Raw genomic sequence first — 19,595 nt, forward strand, 5'->3', positions numbered from 1 at the left:
AGCTCTTACATGCAAGGAAGAGTATCACTCTCAAGAAGCAAAAGAGTTCGTCGTGGCCGTGGAGGAAACTCAAATGGAGGAAGACCATGAACAACAAGAGGATAAAGAAAATCTTGAACTAGAGGAGGAAATGGAGGAGAGTTCCAAGCCTCCTCCCAAGGTAGAACTCAAACCCCTTCCCCCCTCTTTGAAATATGCTTATCTTGGAAATGAAGTGGAATACTCTATTATTGTCAATGCTACCCTTGATGGTCTTGATTTGGAAAAATTGCTTGTTGTGTTGAGAAAATATAGAGATGTGATAGGGTATAGCATTGATGATATTAAGGGTATTAGCCCCACTTTATGCATGCATCGTATTCATCTTGAGTATGATCAATCCACCTCGATTGAGCCTCAAAGGAGGTAGAACCCCAACCTCCAAGAGGTTGTCAAGAAAGAAATCTTGAAATTGCGTGAAGCGGGCATAATCTATGATAACTCCGATAGTAAGTGGGTTAGCCCGGTTCACGTGGTTCCAAAGAAAGGTGGAATGACCATCGTCAAGGGAGAAGGAGGAGAGGAAATCTCCACCCGGACGGTAACCGGGTGGAGAATGTGCACTGATTATAGGAAGTTGAACAAATATACAAAGAAAGACCATTTTCCTCTCCCCTTCATGGACCAAATGTTAGAGAGACTCTCTAACCATGCTTTCTTTTGTTTCTTGGATGGATATTCCAGATTTTTCCAATTCCCTATCCACCCAAATGACCAAGAGAAAACTATTTTCACATGTCCATATGGAACACTTGCGTACCAAAGAATGTCATTCGGGTTATACAATTCTCCTTGAACATTCCAACAATGCATCACTTCCATTTTTTCGGAAATGCTTGAAAATGAGATTGAAGTTTTTATTGACGATTTTAGTGTTGGTGGATCATCTTTTGACACATGTCTTTATAATCTTGAAAATGTATTGAAAAGGTGTCAAGAGACGAGTTTGGTTTTAAATTGGGAGAAATGCCATTTTATGGTCGAGGAGGGTATTGTCCTAGGCTACAAAATGTCAAATAAGGGCATTGAGGTCGACTCGGCCAAGGTTTTGGTGATTGCAAAGTTGCCCCCTCCTACTTCTGTTACGGGAGTAAGAGCTTTTCTAGGGCATGCCGGTTTTTACCGGAGGTTTATAAAAAAAAAATTCATCAATCGCCAAACCTTTGACTGAATTACTCAAGAAAGATGTTGTGTTTAACTTTGATGAGGCTTGTCTTGAGGCTTTTTAAAAAATCAAGGAAGCTCTCATTTCCTCTCCCATTGTGCAAGCTCCGGATTGGAGCTTGCCTTTTGAGCTAATGTGCAATGCGAGTGACTTTGCAGTAGGTGTTTTGGGGTTTTCTGATGTCCTGTGGGAGAGCTACAACTCCAAGACTGGAACCGAGCGCCTGTACCTGCAAAACAACGGAAACTCCGGGTGGTAGGAGTTTCGCCTCCGACGGTCAAGTTAGTACTTGTTTAAGGAGTAATTAATGCGGAAAAAGGTAAAGTGTTTTCTCTAGGTGAGAGTAATTAATGGGCGTAATCCCCTTTAATGAGGATTAGTAATTGTATTTATAGTCTTGGGATGCGTGCCAGTCCTAGGTTTAGGTCAACCTAGGGCTGATTGGGCTTCTACAAGTCCTTGGGCCTTGGTGGCCAGCTTTTCCATTTGGCATGGGGAGGACACGTGTCGTGTCGTAACTGGTCCATGTTGGACTGATCAGCACCTAACACGTGGCAGGCTCCTATTGGCCCATGCAGCGGACACATGGCAGAACCTGGTTGGTCCACTTGTTAGATGGTGATTGGTAGGGAAAAATTACCTAATCATTTGCCCCTTACAAGTGGCACGTGACTGTTCACATGTCACCTGTGACAAGTGTCGGCCTGTAACAGGCGGCGGCCTGCTACAGGTGTCGCCCTACGACGGGCCGAGCATTTTTCCCGCTCATTTTTTGAATTTGAAGGCGACTCTTTGCATTCTCTTTTGCCCTATATAAAGGCATGTTGACCAAGTCTTTTGTTCACATTTGCAAACTTTTCCAAGAGAACTCTCGGACCCCTGAACTTGAGCTCTGACACTCTGCAACTTCTAACCTACCAGGACGACTATTTTACTAGGCGAGCTCTGACACTCTGCAACTTCTGACGTACCAGGCAACTATTTTACTAGGCGCTTACTCCGATCAAGCTTTTCAGAACTTAAGTTTCAGGTAACCGTATGTTCTTTTATTCTTTTTGCTTTTGCACTTTTTCTTTCTTTTTTTGAAAATGAGACCTCAAAAGCATCCGCCACGGCCTAGGTTAGCAATCAGCCGTTCATCGAGGACGACTGAGTCTAAGACTAGGGGTGCCGACTGCCCTGCGGTACTTCAAACTTTGCGCAAGTCCCGGAATCCAACTGTCTTTGTATCTATGCAGGACAATATGGCTAGAACAAAAAAGACCAAGAGAATAGAAAACTCTAACGGCTCCTCTTTCCGGGTTCCGATTAGTGAAACATCGGACCAGACGCCTGATACCGCAGGGACCCAAGGTGGCCCTTTAGCCGAGAGCTCTGAGGAGGGTACTAAGGTAGTTCCTTCTCACCTTACTGTTGACCTGGCCAGTTAGTAGACGGCCCCCGAAGAAGAAGGGGGTCGGCCCCTTCAGGAAATGGGGAGGAGTCGGACTCTTCTGATAGCGAGTCCGGCTCTAGCTCATCAAGCCGCCTGTCCATAAGCTTAGAGGAGAGGCATAATTGCTTGCATGAGGCGAGAAATTCTCATGCGGCTGAAAAGGGGGAAGGCTGGTCGGAACCATCCGCCTCTCATAGGGAGTTGAACACTCCTTATTACTGCCACGTACCCAAGGGTCGGATCAAGGCCATGAAAGAGCAAATAGACACCTTTCTTTCGGACCATACGGATGGGTCCAGATTATCATGTTTTTGTGCCGGATGGCGAGGTTATCGTTGTCTGGCCCATAGGGACCAGCTATGGGGACGCCTGCTTTGGCTGCTACGAGGCGGCTATCAAAGCTGGATTGCGATTTCCCTTGGATCCGGCCGTTCAGAAAATCCTAGATGGATACGAAGTGGGGCTTTGTTCAACATCCTAGGCTACGTAGCCCCTAATTCTTTGTTCAACATTCTTGGCTACGTAGCCGGATATGAAATGCACGGGGTAGAGCCGAATTTTGAGGCGTTCACCCATATGAACTATCTCAGCCAGACCCCTAAGGCAAGCGGTACCGCTGGTACCAGATTACAAGCCACAACGGCTACTTGATGACAAGGGGCAAGGAAAATAAATGGAAGGATTGGAGAAACACCTTCCTCATCATTGCCAGCCCTGACCGCCTGCTAAACAAACGCTACAACAGGTGGAACAAGGATCCGCCTCTTCTAGTAGGCGGTCAAAGCATGCCGCTTGTTTCCCTTAAGGCCAGGGAAGAGATCCTGGACTTAGGGCTGTTTAAAGTAGAGATTAGGGCAAACTCTACTACTGTGGTACGAGAGCAGGTGCCCCTAAACTGCGTCCCAGAGTTTCAATGGCTCTACGACGAGTTTTTCCTGGCCGCTTGTGGCCTTAGCATTCGGTCCTCCAGAGGTAGCCAACCACTTCAAAAAAATGTACCCTTCACTTTGACTTGTTTGAAAATTTTTCTAACTTTTGTGGTTCTCATTTGTTGTTGAAGCTATGGACTAAATTTCTGCTTCCAAGAAGGCGGCCGCTATGCTGCGAGCCTCCATAATGCAACAGCAGCAAACCGCTTTTGATTCTCCTGCCAAGGAGACGCCCACCGTGAGTTTCGATCCTTAGAACTTGTCTTTGAAAGGCTGCTTAATAAATATTGACCTCTCGTCTCTTTTACAGACGGGCACTTCCAAACCCTCATCCTCCCATCAACCGGACTCAAAGGTTCGGAATCTGATTGGTGGGAGTATGCCTGGATCTACCAGGAAACAATCGGCTAACAAGTAGCCGGCCACCCCACAAAGTGTGGGGAACCCACCACTTATTCTTACACGGCCGCCGAGAAGTATAGCTTGCTCTGCTAGACTTGCTTTTTTCTTTATCACTCTCTTCATGTTTCTGATGTTTTCCTTTGTTTTTTATGCAGACGGCCCTTCAGAACCGGACTTGGTCCAAATGGCCAAGTCCATGATTAAGGCCGTCCCTCAAGAGGAGAGGGATACGGTCAAGGGAGTCGGCACACTTGACCTAGACGGCATCATGGGTCTTCTATTTGAGGTAGACTTAGAATACTTTTCCACTTTATTACTTTGCATGCCGCCTGCTTTTCTTTAATCTGACGCCTGTTTTTCCTTATTTCAGACCATGTTGAGAGTACAGGACCTTTGTAGGCCGATCAACGCCAAAAACAAAGAGGTAAAGGCTGCTAAAGCTATGGCCCCCTCTGACGTTGATAAGGCAATGTTTCAAATTGCCCAAAATGAATTTTTGACAACTGATATTCTTTATTATCAGGCGCATGCCACTGCCACTATTCGCACTGAGTTGGAGGCGGCCAAAAAGAGGAACAACGAACTGGAGGCGACGGTCAAGAGCCTCAAAGATGAGCTGAGGCCGCTTAGGCAGAAGATGACTTAGTTCGAGACCTTGGAGAAGTCCTTGGCTTTTGTCAAAGAGCGTCTGGTCCAGCAGGAGAAGAGCCTCACTGATGAGCTCTCGGCCAAGGCCGAAAAGGAGAAGATGGAGCTAGCCCAAGCCATGTTGGAGGACTCGGCTCAAATCATGAGAATGACTTGGACGAATCTCTTCCCAAAAGCTCATTATGCCGCCTAGGAGAAGAAGTTCATTGCTTGTACTAAAAAGTACAACCAGCAAATCATGAAGCAGGATGCTGAAGAAGACCAGGCGGCCGAGTCCAGCTCAGAAGAGGAGGCGAAAGACATGGCTCTGCAGCCGATTGTGGTGGAAGCTTCTAAAGAAGCTGCCCCTGATGCCGAGACAAGTAAGAAGGATGCCTCTCAGAACCAGGCATCCCTTACTAATCAGGCGGCTGTCAATACCGAAACTCTACCACAACCTTAAAGCTTCTTATATTCAATCTTTTCTTCGGCCTGCGTGCTTTTTGTTTTTGTATCTCTTTACCCGACCGGGGGGCCGGGGTCTTGAATATTTTGCCGGTCTTTATGGCCGGCTGTTTATATGAATTCGGCGACTATCTTTTTGGTCGTCCTTGGTCTTTTAAATTTCGAATTTTGCTTTGTTTTCGAATTTTTGCGAAGTGTCGACCATCTTTGATATCCGTTTGCGTGTCATACCGACTATTTTGTATGGCCGATAGTTGCGAACAGGTACAATGTGGGGGCTGCCTATGCCCCTGGACGACTGGTTGTCTTAGTTCCAGGTTAGGCGATCAGTCGGCCATTTATCTAGTCGGACCCCAACATATTTTGGTGAATACGTTAGGTTTGCTTAACTAGAGAAAGGAAAAATAGAAAAAGTTCTTGAGTCCTTGCTTGCCAAAAAGTAGTCGACCTTTGAACCAACTTTTAAAACATGTTTGGTTTAAAGAGAAATCTTCTTAGCAGGGTTGGGGTACGAGAGCTCTGGTTCGCCTTTAGGCAGGCGGACTCGTCATACCTTTTGAATCCTGGCAAAGTATGAGAGTGATTATGGGTAATCTTTGAGGTTACTCACTCGTCACGTTTATGCTTGAGTAGTAGAGGGACTAAGCGGTTTAGGCCGGCTAGTCCCCTTGATTCACCAATTTTGTTGGTTATTTACTCAAGATGCGATAACCTAGTAGAAATAGGGGTTTGAATGCTCCTGTTTAAGAAACAGGCGGTCTATTCAAAAACCTTTTAGATTTCGAACCAAGTTTGAGGGAGTGACTATAAGTTAACATTGGTGTTACTTAGTCACCGTCACTTCTGTTTGAGTAGTAGAGGTACTAGGCGGCGGAGGCTGGCTGGATCCCTTGATTTGACAATGTTTGTTGGCTATTAACTCAAGAGGTACCGGCTGTACTTATCCCAAGTAATACAGTCGGTTATCCGACGCGGATGTTAACTGCTAACACTCATTGGATCAGTGATAGAGTTATCCTTGTCTAAAAAACGGCTACGCGGTTGTCTTTGTGGATAGTCGTATAGGTGCCGTGTAATTAGTTTATAGAACAATGTTCCACCCAAAAGGGAGCTGCTCATTGCGACGAATTTTATCCGGATGGATGCCGCCGGACGTCTGCTATGATGTTGGGACAGGTCGGATTAGTTTTTTAAAGTTGGATCAGTTGGCTAGGCGCATGGTCTGATTATTTCGGCCGTAGGCCTTAGGTAGTTCTTGGTGAACTAAGTATGGGAGAGTAGCCGATTGTATAGATACAGGCGGCATGCCCCTCTTTATTGAATGCGTATTTAAAAAGTATGGAGAGTAGCCGACTGTTTTACCAGTAGGCATGCCCCTCTCAGTACAAAATAGATGAAGTGAAATAGCAAACTTTTATTAGTAGCTCTCGACTATTTACATCATTCAAAAATAATACTTTTTGAGATTATCTACATTCTAGGTTCGAGGCAATGGTTGGCCGTCTGGTGTTTCTAGGCGGTATGTACCGTCTCGAACCTCTTTAAAAATTTGGTAGGGTCCTTCCCAGTTGGGAGTTAACTTGCCTGACTCATTAGCCCTACCGACTGCTTCCATTTTTCTTATATGACCTTGAGTGGACGCCTATGCACTCTTTTGTTATATGACCTTGCCATTCTCAGGCGGTACACTTCATGGTGCAGGACTGCATTGCCCTTCTCTCTAAAAGTGAGTCCAATGCCAGGCGCATGGACTCCCAATTCGCCTCTTTGTCATACAGCATTACTCGAAGAGTCGGATCATAATGTTCAATTGGAAGAACAGCTTCTTCACCATAAGCTAGGAGGAATGGAGTTTCTCCAGTCGACCCTTTTTCAGTCGTCATAATGGCCCAGAGAACATGTGGTAGCTCATCTGGCCATAGGCCGCCTGCTCGTTCAATCTTCTTCTTAAGGCCGTCTAAGATGATTTTGTTGAAAGCTTCTACTTGGCCGTTTGCTTGAGGACGGCCAACTGATGCAAAGCAGTGCGAGATGCCTTGGTCTCCCAGCCAATTTTTGAGAACATACGTCTCAAATTGGGGACCATTGTCAAAAACCATAGACATGGGCACCCCAAACCGAGTGATGACATTTTTCCAGATGAATGAAATCACATTCTTCGTCTTGAATCCCTTAACAGTCTCTGCCTCTACCCATTTAGTAAAGTAGTCGACTGCAACAAGTATGTAGCAGGCGTATATGGACCAAGGATATCCATGCCCTACTTAGAAAACGGTAGTGGGCTATGGATGGCAGTGAGATCAGTAGCCGGACGGTGAATTAATTTGCCAAACCTTTGACACTTATCACATTTTTTCACCATCTCCATTGCGTCTGCTTCTAAAGTAGACCAGAAGTAGCCCTGCCACCTTCCTCGTTGAGCAAGCGACCTGCCGCCTACATGGGAAGCACAATAACCAGAGTGAAGATATTCTAAGACCTCTCGTCCTTTTTCTGGGGTAACACATTTGAAGAAGGATTGAAGGTACCTTCTCTTGTGAAGTTCTCCCTTTATCATTTCAAAACTGGACGCTCGCTTTTTCAGTGAGGTCGCCTGGTGATGATCATTCGACAAGGTGCCGTCTTTTAGGTATGCTCTAATTAGGTTCATCTAGGTGGAACTTCAATCTAGAACCCCAATAGGATCTTCTTCAATACTTCTCTTTTCCATAACTTCCCAAAAGACAGTTCTTGGAGTATCACAGGAGGCCAATTTTGAGAGAGCATCCGCCTGATTGTTTTCGGATCTTGGTACTTGAGTCAGATGAAACTCTTCAACGGATCGACAGCTTGTCGTACCGCCTGCAAATACTTGATCATGGCCGGATGGGTTGCTTCGTACTCCCCATTATAGTGGCTCACTATCAGTTGTGAGTCAGAGCAGGCGTCTATTTTTCTTGCCCCGGCCAGCATACTGGCCAGCAAAGCTTCATATTCTGCCTCATTGTTCGAGGCTTGGTACTTCAAACGTAGAGCATACTCATACCTGTCACCCTCTGGCGACTTACATATGACGCCTGCTCCACAACCATTTGAGGTGGAGCTCCCGTCCACATAGACCTTCCAGACTTGGTTTGGAATTTGAGAATCAGAGGGCTGAGTCATTTCTACAATAAAGTCAGCAAAGGCTTGCCCCTTTACTGCTTTCCTAGGCTCGAATGTGATTTCCAGGCTCTGAATCTCTATTGCCCATTTGATCATTCGGCCTGACGACTCCATAGTTGTCAGTGGCCGCTTGATCGGTTGATTTGTGTACACGACGACTGAATGCGCCAAGAAATAAGGCTTCAATTTTCTAACGGCCATGAAGAGAGCAAGACCGAATTTCTCCACTAAGGGATACCTCAACTCTGCATTTTTCAACAAATGGCTGACAAAGTAGACCGGGAGCTGGCAGTCGTCTCTTTCAGCAAGGAGGACGACACTTAGAGCATGGTCAGACACTGTCAGACCTTGGTAAGGAATGCAAGTGAACTTTCAGTTTTTGGAAGTTCGCCTCAGCATCCGGCCCCCATTCAAACCTTTCCTTCTTCTTTAATGCCTGAAAAAAGTAAACGCACTTGTCGCCTGACCGGCTGAGAAATCTTCCCATGGCCGCCAGACAACCTGTTAACTTCTAAACCTCTCGGACGGTGCGAGGCGACTACATGTCAATGACCGCCTGCACTTTCTCTGGGTTCGCCACTATGCCTCTCTGATTGATGAGGAATCCGAGATTCTTCCCCGACTCAACCCCAAAAACACATTTCTTGGGATTGAGCATGACATGGTGCCGCCTGAGTGTGGTGAACGTTTCTCGGAGGTCCGCCAGATGGTCTGTCTGAAGCTTGGACTTAACAATCATATCATCTATGTATGCCTCGACATTCCTCCCAATTTGATCAAAAAAGACCGTGTTTATCATTCTTTGGAAGGTGGCCGGGGCATTTTTCAAACCAAACGGCATGACCGTGTAACAATATAGCCCTTGATCAGTGACGAAGGCCGTCTTCTCCTGATCTTTCCTCCACAAAGGAATCTAATGGAAGCTAGAGTAGGCGTCCATAAAGCTCATTAAAGCATGGCCGGCTGTTGAGTCGACCAGACTGTTGATTTTGGGCAGAGGATAGCTTGAAAAGAATGGTGTCTTTCCAACAAGTGTATTCTTCCGATAGAGGGTTCAGATTTATTACAGAGCTAATTCTTCAATAAGGTCAAGTGATCGGAATGCCTAGGTGGAGGCCGCTTTCGATTAGTAATATCGAGGTACAATTGATATTACAGCTTGATCTTAACTGAACCCTTCAGGCCGAACCCAATCGAATCACCGATCCGAGACGACAAATTAATCCGAAAGGAATTAATGAGTCGATAGAGTTTTACGAATACAGACGTCGGAAATCGAGCCTAGGGCGTCGAGACCGAGCGTCGCAAAATCACAAGCAACAAGTATGAGCGTAGCCGTAGCTAGGCTAGGCTAGCTCATTACAAGCCTAGGCGCACCATGTGTGTGCTAGGCGCACCATGGTGTGCTAGGCACCATCGCAGCCTAGGCGCGCCCTGGCAGCCCATCGCAAGCTAGCAGCATGCTAGCATGGGTGCCTGGGTAAGCATGGGAGCTATCGCAAGCCACACAAGCACCAGGCAGCCCATCGCAACTAGCAGCGTGCTAGCCTGGGTGCCTGGGTGCTCATGGGCGCTATCGCTGGCCTGTCGCACCAAGCACAGCCATCGCAGTGCTAGGCACTGGCGTATGGGCCTGTGCGTACATGCCTTGCACCATCGCAGCCCTATCGCACCAAGCACTGCACCCTCGTGTGCGTGCGTGTGCATAGGCGCTCTCGCAACACCCTAGCATCACGCACAGCACCATCGCAGTGCTAGGCACATGCGTGTGTGCGTGTGCATGTGTGCACCATCGCCCAGCAGCCTCGCAATGAGGCACTTAGTTATGTGCTTGCGTGCGTGCCTTCGCATGGCAGCACCAAACACAACATGCTAGCAAGGAGCACCAAGCCCAGCATGCGTGGCTCGCTAGCAGCACGCATGCTAGGCCTTGCGTGCATAGTGCGCTGGCTGGGTGTGCGCATGCTAGCTGGCTGGCTGTGCGAGAGGGCCCTATGCGAGAGGGCCTGTGCGATAGATTGTGTGCGAGGGAGTGCTAGGCAACAACACTAGGCTAGCAGCACTAGCGCCCAGCAGCTCGCAGCGTGCTAGGGCTGATGCGTGCTAGGCCAGTACGTGCCAGCACTGCTTGCTAGCACAACAAGCTGGCTGGCTGCCCAGCCTTGGTGCTAGGCGCCAGCTGGCAGCCTTGGCAGCCAAGGCAGGCTGCCAGCCCAGCTGTCTATGAGGTGCCGGTTTAGGTGAGGGGTGGGGACCAAGCTTGGGCAAGGCCTTGAGGAGCAAGGCAATGGTCCCCCCACACTTGTTGCATTGTGATTAGTTTTGTTTATTAATTTATTTTAGAAATAAATTAATTAGCAAAATAAACATTCTCCCACATTGGTTGGGGAATGAAATACAAGGGTTCATTTCCCTATAAATACCAAGCTTGGGTATTGGGAAATAAACAACCTTGAGTGGAATTAAAAAGGCAACTCTTGAAAAGAGTAAACCTTTGATTCGTAAAACTCATAGTTATTTTGTCCGGGTCTTGACTAACCTTCAAGACGTAGGACGCTCGGGTCGGGTCGAGGGTACAGTCCGTCGGAGATCTCGTTTTTCGGGATTTTGAAGTAAGAGCTCTTTGGGAGCGAAGCACGCGTCAAAGGTATAATTCTTGTTCTTAATCTTGTTTGATTAAGTTTATTATGCTTGTTTAATTGCTTTAATTAAGGGGCGGGCCTTGGGACACTACGAAACCCTACATAGCTGTCCTTGGGACACGCTTTGTTCAAGTTAGTGTAATCCACACACATTCGCCAGGTACCATTCGGCTTCTTTACAAGTACCACATTTGCAACCCAGTCAGGGAAATAACATTGCCGAATGAACCCTGCATCAAGCAGCTTTTTAACCTCGGCGGCTGCCGCCTGACTTCTTTCTTCACCATGGTTCCGCTTCTTTTGCCTGTCCGGCTTCTTTCTCAGATCCACAACCAATTTATGTACCGCCAGGTCAGGACTGATGCCTGGCATATCATGAACTTCAAATGCAAATATGTCTTTGAATTCCTTCAAAAGAAGGTGAAAATCTTCAACCAAAATTTCAAGAGCAGTCGTCCCAAGCTTGACCGTTCGGTCAAGACGTGAGTCATCCAGCACGACATCCGTGTGCTCACCAGCCAGCTATGGGCGGAATTCATCCGACCGCTCCTCTGCCAGTGATTGCTATCTTTTTTCTTTTATCTCGACCCCCAATTGGGCAGCCTTTCTTTTCTTGCCGCCTGCTTTTTGAGCAAGCGCATCCTCCATGATAAGTTCAAGGACAGTTTTTTCACCACTTAGGCGAGCAGCCACCACAGTGGGTTTGATATTCGAGAGGTAGCACTCTCGAGCCATCTTCTGATCTCCCCTTAGGTAGCCGACTGTTCCATCATCCTTCTCAAATTTGAGCAGCATAAGAGAGGGGATAATGACAGCTTTAGAGTTGTTCAGGGTGGGTCGTCCCAGGATCATGTTATAGGCCGAGAGTTCCTCAACCACTAAGAATGAAACCACCATATGACGGCCCTCCCCTTTCTCACCCAGGAGGATGGGTAGATCCATTCGCCCTACTGGGTGTACGACTCCTCCTCCAAACCCTACTAAAGTGTGGGATACCGGATGTATGCAATCAGTCTTGTACTTGAGCTTTGCCAAGCACTTGCTACTGATGAGATCAAAGGAGCTACCGGTATCTATGAGGATCCGGCCAACTCTTTGGTTGGCCACCTTGCACTCAATGACAATGGGGTCATCATGCGGCCCCTTAACTCCTCCCAGATCTTCTTCTGTGATGACAATCTCTGGGAACGAACTGTTGGCGGTCCGTTCTTGGTGAACGGAATTAACATCTAGCCGCCTGATATTGTCTTTGTTGCCCCTGATAGTGGGGCCGCCTCCTGAGAAGCCGCCTGCTATGGTGTAGATGACTGCGTCATCAGTATCAGAACTGTCGGCCGACTGATGATTCTTTTTGGCCGACTGCTTGTTCTTTAAGGAAGTGTTCCCCTTGGACTTCTTGACATAGGAGTTAAGGTCGCCTTGTTCAGCCAGGTGGTCCAGGTAGTGCATGAGGCTGATACATTCGTTGGTTTCATGACCAACATCTTCATGATAATGACAGAATTTATCCTGGTTCCGATTGCTTGTAGAACCCTTCATGGGAGCCGGCTTCTCAATTGAGATCCGACTCTTGATTTCTTTGAGGATAGCTTGGCCATCCTTGTTCAACGCATACTTCGGAGAGTATGGTTTGAACTCTTTCTTCTTTTTCTGGGCGGCTGTTTAGAGGAGTCGACCGCCTAGACTTCTTTCCTCTTTTTCTCATCTTTATTGGCCGACTGCTTTGGTCAGCTTTCTTTTTTGTCAGACCTCCGCCCATCCGACTGCTTTCCAGTGTTACAGAGATCAGTCGCCTGTATATAGGCTTCAGCTTCAATCAAAGCTTCTTGAAGAGTCGCAACTCGTTTCCGGACCAGGTCGAACTTGATGGTCGACCCATCCTTAAGACCTCTGAAAAAATCTGTATAGGCTACCTCATCCGGCAGCCCTTAAATCTGAATCCTCATCAGGTTGAACCGCCTGATATAGGAACGGAGTCCCTCCTTCTCACCCTGCTGAATGGTCCCTAAATCAAGGGTCGTCTTCTTTGCAGGGATGTTCACAGCAAAGTTGGAGGTGAACAAGTAGGCAAGCGTCCTGAAATTATTCACACAACCAGTCGGCAGGTTACCGAACCATTGTTGTGCGATTCCTTTTAGAGTAATTAATGTTGGGATCATCCAACCCTTGGAGGTACATTAGGTTGGTGAACGCCATCAAATGGTCTTCAGGGTTAGTAGTTCCATCATAGGCGCCTACTAGCACATTCTTAACTTTGGCCGGCCAGGCGGCTTCTGTAATTTCCTTGGAGAAGGCGGACGGCTGTTCTTTAAGTCTTAGCAACCGTAGTTGCCAGTCCAAGGGTTGGACATTTTTTGCCGACTGCCCTCCAAACAGAGGTGGCTGCAAGAAGTATTGTTGTTGCGGTACGTATGACATGTTTGGTATCGCCTGCTCTTTATGAAATCCAGACCGACGGGAGGTACCGCCTGTCTGACTCTCATAATTTGATTGAGTACACCTCATAGAGGTATTATGTAGACTATCTTGGATTTCTGAAGTGGAGGCCGACTCTGACAGTCGGTCATTCTTCATCTACTCTAGAAATAGCCGAGCATCTGAGTATGTTTTCTTTGACCCATCCGCTTGTACATGACGAATGGCCTTCCTCTTCCCTGGTGAGGGAAAACGATACTTTGTTAAGTTGATCACAGGCGGCTCCCACTTCCTAGAGTTAGGGTGGGGGTCGCCTCTCGACCCTGAACAGGCTTCCTTCTTCCTGATTGAGAAGGTTTTCTGGCCGACTGCTCCATAGAGGGAGCAGGCGTCTTCTTACTGATCAATTCTTGGATCTCCCCCTTGAACACCCTCATGAAGGTCATGAGTTCATTCCGTGTAATAGGAGCAGATCCTTCAGCTGCCTGTTGCTGATCAGGCGTTGAACCAGCTAGATTGGTGGGTCCAGCTTGGTAATCTACCCGTTCTTTCCTTCCGGTGTGACGGGTGCATCGGGCCCTTAGGGTCCCGTCTGAGGCCATGTGTGTTTAAACCTCAACCTCATTCTCAGTATCGTGGTCTGAGTAGACTTGAGGGTCGTCCTCTGGACGCCTCTCTTCTGGATTCGGTACAGACTTAGATGCCATCTCGAAAGTACTCTCCCCATAGACGGCGCCAAAATATTTTGGGGTTTTCTAATGTTAGCGGGAGAGTTACAACTCCGAGACTGGAATCGGGCGCCTGTACTTGGAAAACAACGGAGACTCCGGGTGGTAGGAGCTCCGCCTCTAAAGGTCAAGTTAGTACTTGTTTAAGGAGTAATTAATGTGGAAAAAGGTAGTGTTTTCTCTAGGTGAGAGTAATTAATGGGCGTAATCCCTTTAATGAGGATTAGTAATTGTATTTATAGTCTTGGGATGCGTGCCAGTCCTAGGTTTAGGTCAACCTAGCGCTGATTGGGCTTCCACAAGTCCTTGGGCCTTGGTGGCCAGCTTTTCCTTTTGGCATGGGGAGGACACGTGTCGTGTCCTAACTGGTCCATGTTGGACTGATCAGCACCTTACACGTGGCAGGCTCCTATTGGCCCATGCAGCGGACACATGGCAGAACCTGGTTGGTCCACTTGTCAGATGGTGATTGGTAGGGAAAAATTCCCTAATCAGTAGGTGCGGTGCTTGGGCAAAAGAAAGAAGGAAGATCTCATGTCATCTACTATGCAAGTAGAACACTTGATGAAGCACAAATGAATTACACAACGACGGAAAAGGAAATGCTTGCGGTTGTGTTTGCCATGGACAAGTTTAGGTCCGATCTTATTTGCGCAAAGGTGATTGTGTAAACGGATCACATAACGGTTCGCTATCTGATGACCAAGAAGGACGCTAAGCCACGTCTCATCTGTTGCTTTCTTTCGCTTCATGATTTTGACATGGAGATGAGAGATAAAAAGGGAGCGGAGAAATATACGGCGGATCATTTATCTAGGCTTCCTTTTGGGAACAAGGAGGATGTGCCAATCAATGAAGAAGTAGGATTTGAAACTCTCATGGCTAAGGCTTCAACATCTCGCCCGTGGTATGCAGATATAGCAAATTATCTTGCTTGCGGGGTCATTCCCCCGGAGTTTTCTTCTTAACAAAAGAAGAGGTTTTTCAAGGAAGTGAGGAGGTACTTTTCGAATGATCCCTACTTGTTTAAACAGTGTGGAGATGGCCTTTACCGGAAATGTGTTCTGGACCATGAAATCGAAGGAGTTCTTGAACATTGCCACTCATTACCATGTGGAGGACATAGGGAAGTTGATAAGACGGTGGCAAAGATTTTTCAATCTCTCCTATGGTGGCCGACGATGCATAAGGATGCTCAAAAGTTTATTTTGAGATACGACAAGTGCCAAAGGAGTGGTGGCATAACCAAAAGAGATGAAATGCCTCAACAAAACATTTTGGAGGTTGAGCCTTTTGATGTTTGGGGTGTCGACTTTATGGGGCCTTTTGTCTCTTCATGTGGGAATCTATACATCGTGGTAGCGGTGGACTATGTGACTAAGTTGATTGTAACTATACCCTCCCCTACAAATGATCATAAGGTTGTGCTTAAACTTCTCAAGAAAATAATATTTCCGTGGTTTGGGGTTCCTAGGGTGCTAATTAGTGATGGAGGTTCTTATTTCGCCAAGAAGCAATTTGAGGCTCTTCTTAAAAGGTATGGAGTTCATCACAAAGATGGTCTACCTTATCATCCTCAAACTCAAGGGCAAGTGGAGGTGTCAAATAGAGATATCAAGAACCTTCTCGAAAGGATGGTGAACAAGTCTAGGAAGGATTGGTCCCTCAAGCATGACGACACACTTTGGGCCTTGCGGACGGCGTACAAGACTTTAATTGGTACAACCGCCTATCGGTTGGTCTATGAGAAGGCTTGACATTTGCCGGTTGAATTGGAGTATAAAGCTTGGTGGGCAATCAAGGAGCTTAATATGGATATGTCGTTGGCCGGTGAGAAGAGATTTCTCAAACTCAATGAACTTGAAGAGCTTAGATATGATGCCTACGAGAACTCGAGACTATACAAGGAGAAAACAAAGAAATGGCACGACCAACATATAATGTACAAGAGCTTCAAGGTTGGAGATAAGGTGTTGTTATTCAACTCTAGGCTCCGTTTGTTTCCCGGAAAGCTCAAATCAAAATGGTCGGGAGCTTTCGTAATTTCAAGGACTACTCCTTATGGGTCTTTTGAGTTGGAGGCGGGAGACAACATGTTCATGGTTAATGGTCATCGTTTGAAGCACTACTTTTGTAAGGATGAAGTAGGCTTGATAGATAGTATGAGGCTTGATCCATTGGATCCTAAGCCACCTCTTGGATGATGGTTTATCATGGTCAAGCTAGTGACCTCAGAAAGAAGCGCTTCTCGGGAGGTAACCCGAGTTCTCAACTCTTTCTGTCTTTTATTTCTTTTATTTAATCAATCTTGGTTGATTTCTCTTTAGTTTCTTATTACGCGCTTTTTGTTCTTCTTTTTTAGGTACTTGAATCTTTGGGCATTTAGTCTAGGAATTTGAGAATGAAGGTGTTAAGGGGAGTTATGAATCGTAAGAGAAGATTGCAAATGGATTTTTAGTCTCAAGTCCTAAGGGGTTTATTGTGTCTTTGAAGATAGCCAGGAGATGCCCGGGAGAGCGCTCTCCATGAAGACCCGCGGGCGTGGCCCTTACGCCCGCGGGCGCGGACTGGGTTTCTATCCCCCTTTACTGATATTCTGGAGATGCTCAGGAGATGCCTGGGAGAGGGCTCTCCATGAAGACCCGCGGGCGCGACACTTAGACCCGCGGGCGCGGACAGGTAAAACCTGCGGGCGCGGCCTACTGTTCTCAGAAAAATTCGGAAATCGGAGATGCCCAGGAGATGCCTAGAAGAGGGCGCGACATTCTGACACGCGGGCGCGACCCTATCACCCGCCGGCGCGGCGAAGAGGTTCTGCGATTTTTACCCCTCTTTCCTCAGCATTTCCGAAACCCCTATTCCCCCTAATTTTGATTTTTGCTTCTTCTCTCTCTCTAAAACTCCAATCCTTTTCAAACCCTAACTCCTTCCACCTTAAAATCTCATTAAGATTCATCATAAAATCATCAAAAAACATCAAATTTCCTCACTTTCTCTCGAGTTTTCTCATCAAAGTCCGAAATTTCACCATTCAAGACCCCATTTTCGGTGTTTTTCTCAAGGTTCGAACGGCTCTAGCATTTCCACCATTGAAGGGACCTTGAAGGTGGCTTGGAATTCTTCTTCAAAAGACTAGTTAGAGTAGTGTTTTGCACTCATTTTTAGTATATCTCCTTCCCACTCTAGTTTTTCTTTGAATTTAAAGCATTTCCTTTGGTGAGAAAATTATTGTTCATGTGGGGATTTTTGATGTTTGCATGCCGATTTTGTGTTGGTTCATCTTATTGAGCATGGTTGATTGTTGATTTCTTGTTGACCTTTTTAATTGTTGTTGAGTTGTATTGCTTGGTTGGTGTTGCTTGGTGATTCCGAAAGTGTGCTCATTTTGTTGGATTATTGAAGTAGGGGAATTATTGTTGTGATTTGTGTGGTGTTTGATTGAAATTGGGTGTTGATATAATGGTGTTTGGTTCAAAGAAGAGAAAAAGTGGAAAGGAACCACAAGGTTCACCATCCAAAAACCCCCAACCAAATGAACAACCTCCTCCACCACCAATGCCACCCCTCAAATTCCACAATAAAAATTTAGACCCACAAAAAACTACCACCAACCCTCTACAACAAAGCTTGGCATAGACGATAATTGTTAGTTCCTATTAAACAATCTTAGGTTAGGCCCATTTGTGGCAAGTGCCTATCGGACATATAAGGAGCCCACTCTTGAGTTCCTAGCCTCCTTTGAATGTCATGCCACGAGGGATAAGGAGCTTTCCATCTCTTTTCAATTTTTAAACAAAAAAGAGACTGTTAACCTTCGCCAATTTAACCAACTATTGGACCTTAACCCGGACGCCGACATGTTCTTCCCCGAACACGAGGTCTTTCGTGATTATAATCCCCTTGCGCGGTGGAAATTCATCTCAAGGGTGGACGCCTTCAATGTTAAGTATTCCTTGGCCAATCAAATCATGCACCCGACCATCAAACTTCTACATCGAATCCTCGGGTACATTGTTTTTAATAAACAGGACTTGGGAAAGATCACAGCGGAGGAAATCCGAATTTTGTGGCTAGCTACACAGCCAGAGTTGGGGAAAAGAGTGAATTTCGGTTTCCTATTTACCAAGTGCATTGAAGGGGTTCTCTTGGGTACAAGGAAAGGGAAGATACATTTCGGTGGGATGATCACTCGGTTGGCCGAGAAATTGGGTCACATGGACAAGTTGCGTTCTTCCACTCTCATTGGGAGAAGTGATGGAATTGATATCTGGTTTGATCTTGATCAATTGAAAACGATGAAATTCATTGCGGATACGGAGGATAGAGGGTGGACTTGGAGTTTGCTAGTCTCCCACAAGCATTACTGTCTCCTCCCTAAGCCGGAGTTCACTTCTTTCACAAGGGAGGGGGTTAATCACCCTTGGTGTGTAAGGAAAGATTTGGGTGTGCTCCTGGTTGCAAGGATAGAAATTGGTGAAGGCCATGATGAAATGCATGACAATGAAGAGGATGAGAATGAGGTGGAGGTGATCCCTCTAAGTCAACAACAACAACAACGTCAGCATGGACATCGAAGATAACAACAACAACAACAAAAACAACAACAAAATCAACAACAATTTGACTACCATCAAGAGATGGCGGCAATGCGGACCCAAATGGAGAGCATGCAACTCGGCATGCAAGGTATGATTGCATCCCAACAACACCATTTTTTTCAAACCAACGCTCTTTATGACGCTAGCTTGCGTAGAGGGGATGTCACTCCCCTAGTTAACTACCCATATGTGCCGGCCTAACAAGGGCCCGTGCCATCATGGGGGGTGACAACCAACCTACATACCCCTACTTACAGGGTCCCTCGGACCCCAATGTGCCATGACGTGAGTTCCCTGACGATTCCGGTCATTATGACTACCGGGATTCAAGTGGGAGTGATTATAGGGGTAACCCTAACTACCCCTATGTTGATCCCTTTCACCCCTTGCCTCTTGCTCAACCCGATTCATATGACCAATTATCCGCATCCCAATTACACCTCTTCAAGGGTCATTATGGGTGGCCTCCCGGTTACAACGGAGGTTGGGAACCCCGTGGCCCCTCTTCGGGCTTTTCTTACGATAGTTGAAATGCAGATAATGATGGTGTCGGCCCTAGTGGCCAATAGTTCCCCCCTTGATTTGTTGGTTTTTTCCCCCTTCTTAGTCCCTCCCTTTCATTGTCATTGCATATAGAGCATCGGGGACGATGCTCTTATCTAGTGTGGCGGATGTTTGAAGTCAAAAGGGGTGTAGTTTGGGTAAGTGTGGGGGAAGGCACCAAGAACTCATGGGAACAATAAGGGGATTAGTTTGATTTGGTCTTATTGCATGGTGTTGTTGGTAAGCTCTTGGTAGCATTGTTTTTGTTTGTTGTTAATGATGTCTATTTTTATGATAATGATGAGGATTTGAGATTGAGTTGAGTTTAGGTAGTTGGTTATGCCTAAGAATATGAGTTGATAGATCTTTCACTCTTTTTCCTTCTAACTTTTATCTTTGTTTAGTGTTTGTTTTGCTTTTATCTCTCTCTTTTGTAGCTTCGAAGAAAATTGGAAGCAACTTT

General features: G+C 46.5%; 1 protein-coding gene across 1 annotated transcript; it reads left to right on the forward strand.

Annotated features, from left to right (window-relative positions):
- The first annotated feature begins 15,802 nt into the window (after positions 1–15,802).
- Positions 15,803–16,195, forward strand: LOC110739048. Its single transcript, XM_021919499.1, has one exon. The coding sequence runs from the start codon at positions 15,803–15,805 to the stop codon at positions 16,193–16,195; it is 393 nt and encodes a 130-aa protein (XP_021775191.1).
- The last annotated feature ends 3,400 nt before the right edge of the window (positions 16,196–19,595 follow it).

The sequence above is a fragment of the Chenopodium quinoa genome, unplaced genomic scaffold, assembly GCF_001683475.1.
Source record: "Chenopodium quinoa cultivar QQ74 unplaced genomic scaffold, ASM168347v1, whole genome shotgun sequence".
Taxonomy (NCBI): Eukaryota; Viridiplantae; Streptophyta; class Magnoliopsida; order Caryophyllales; family Amaranthaceae; genus Chenopodium; species Chenopodium quinoa.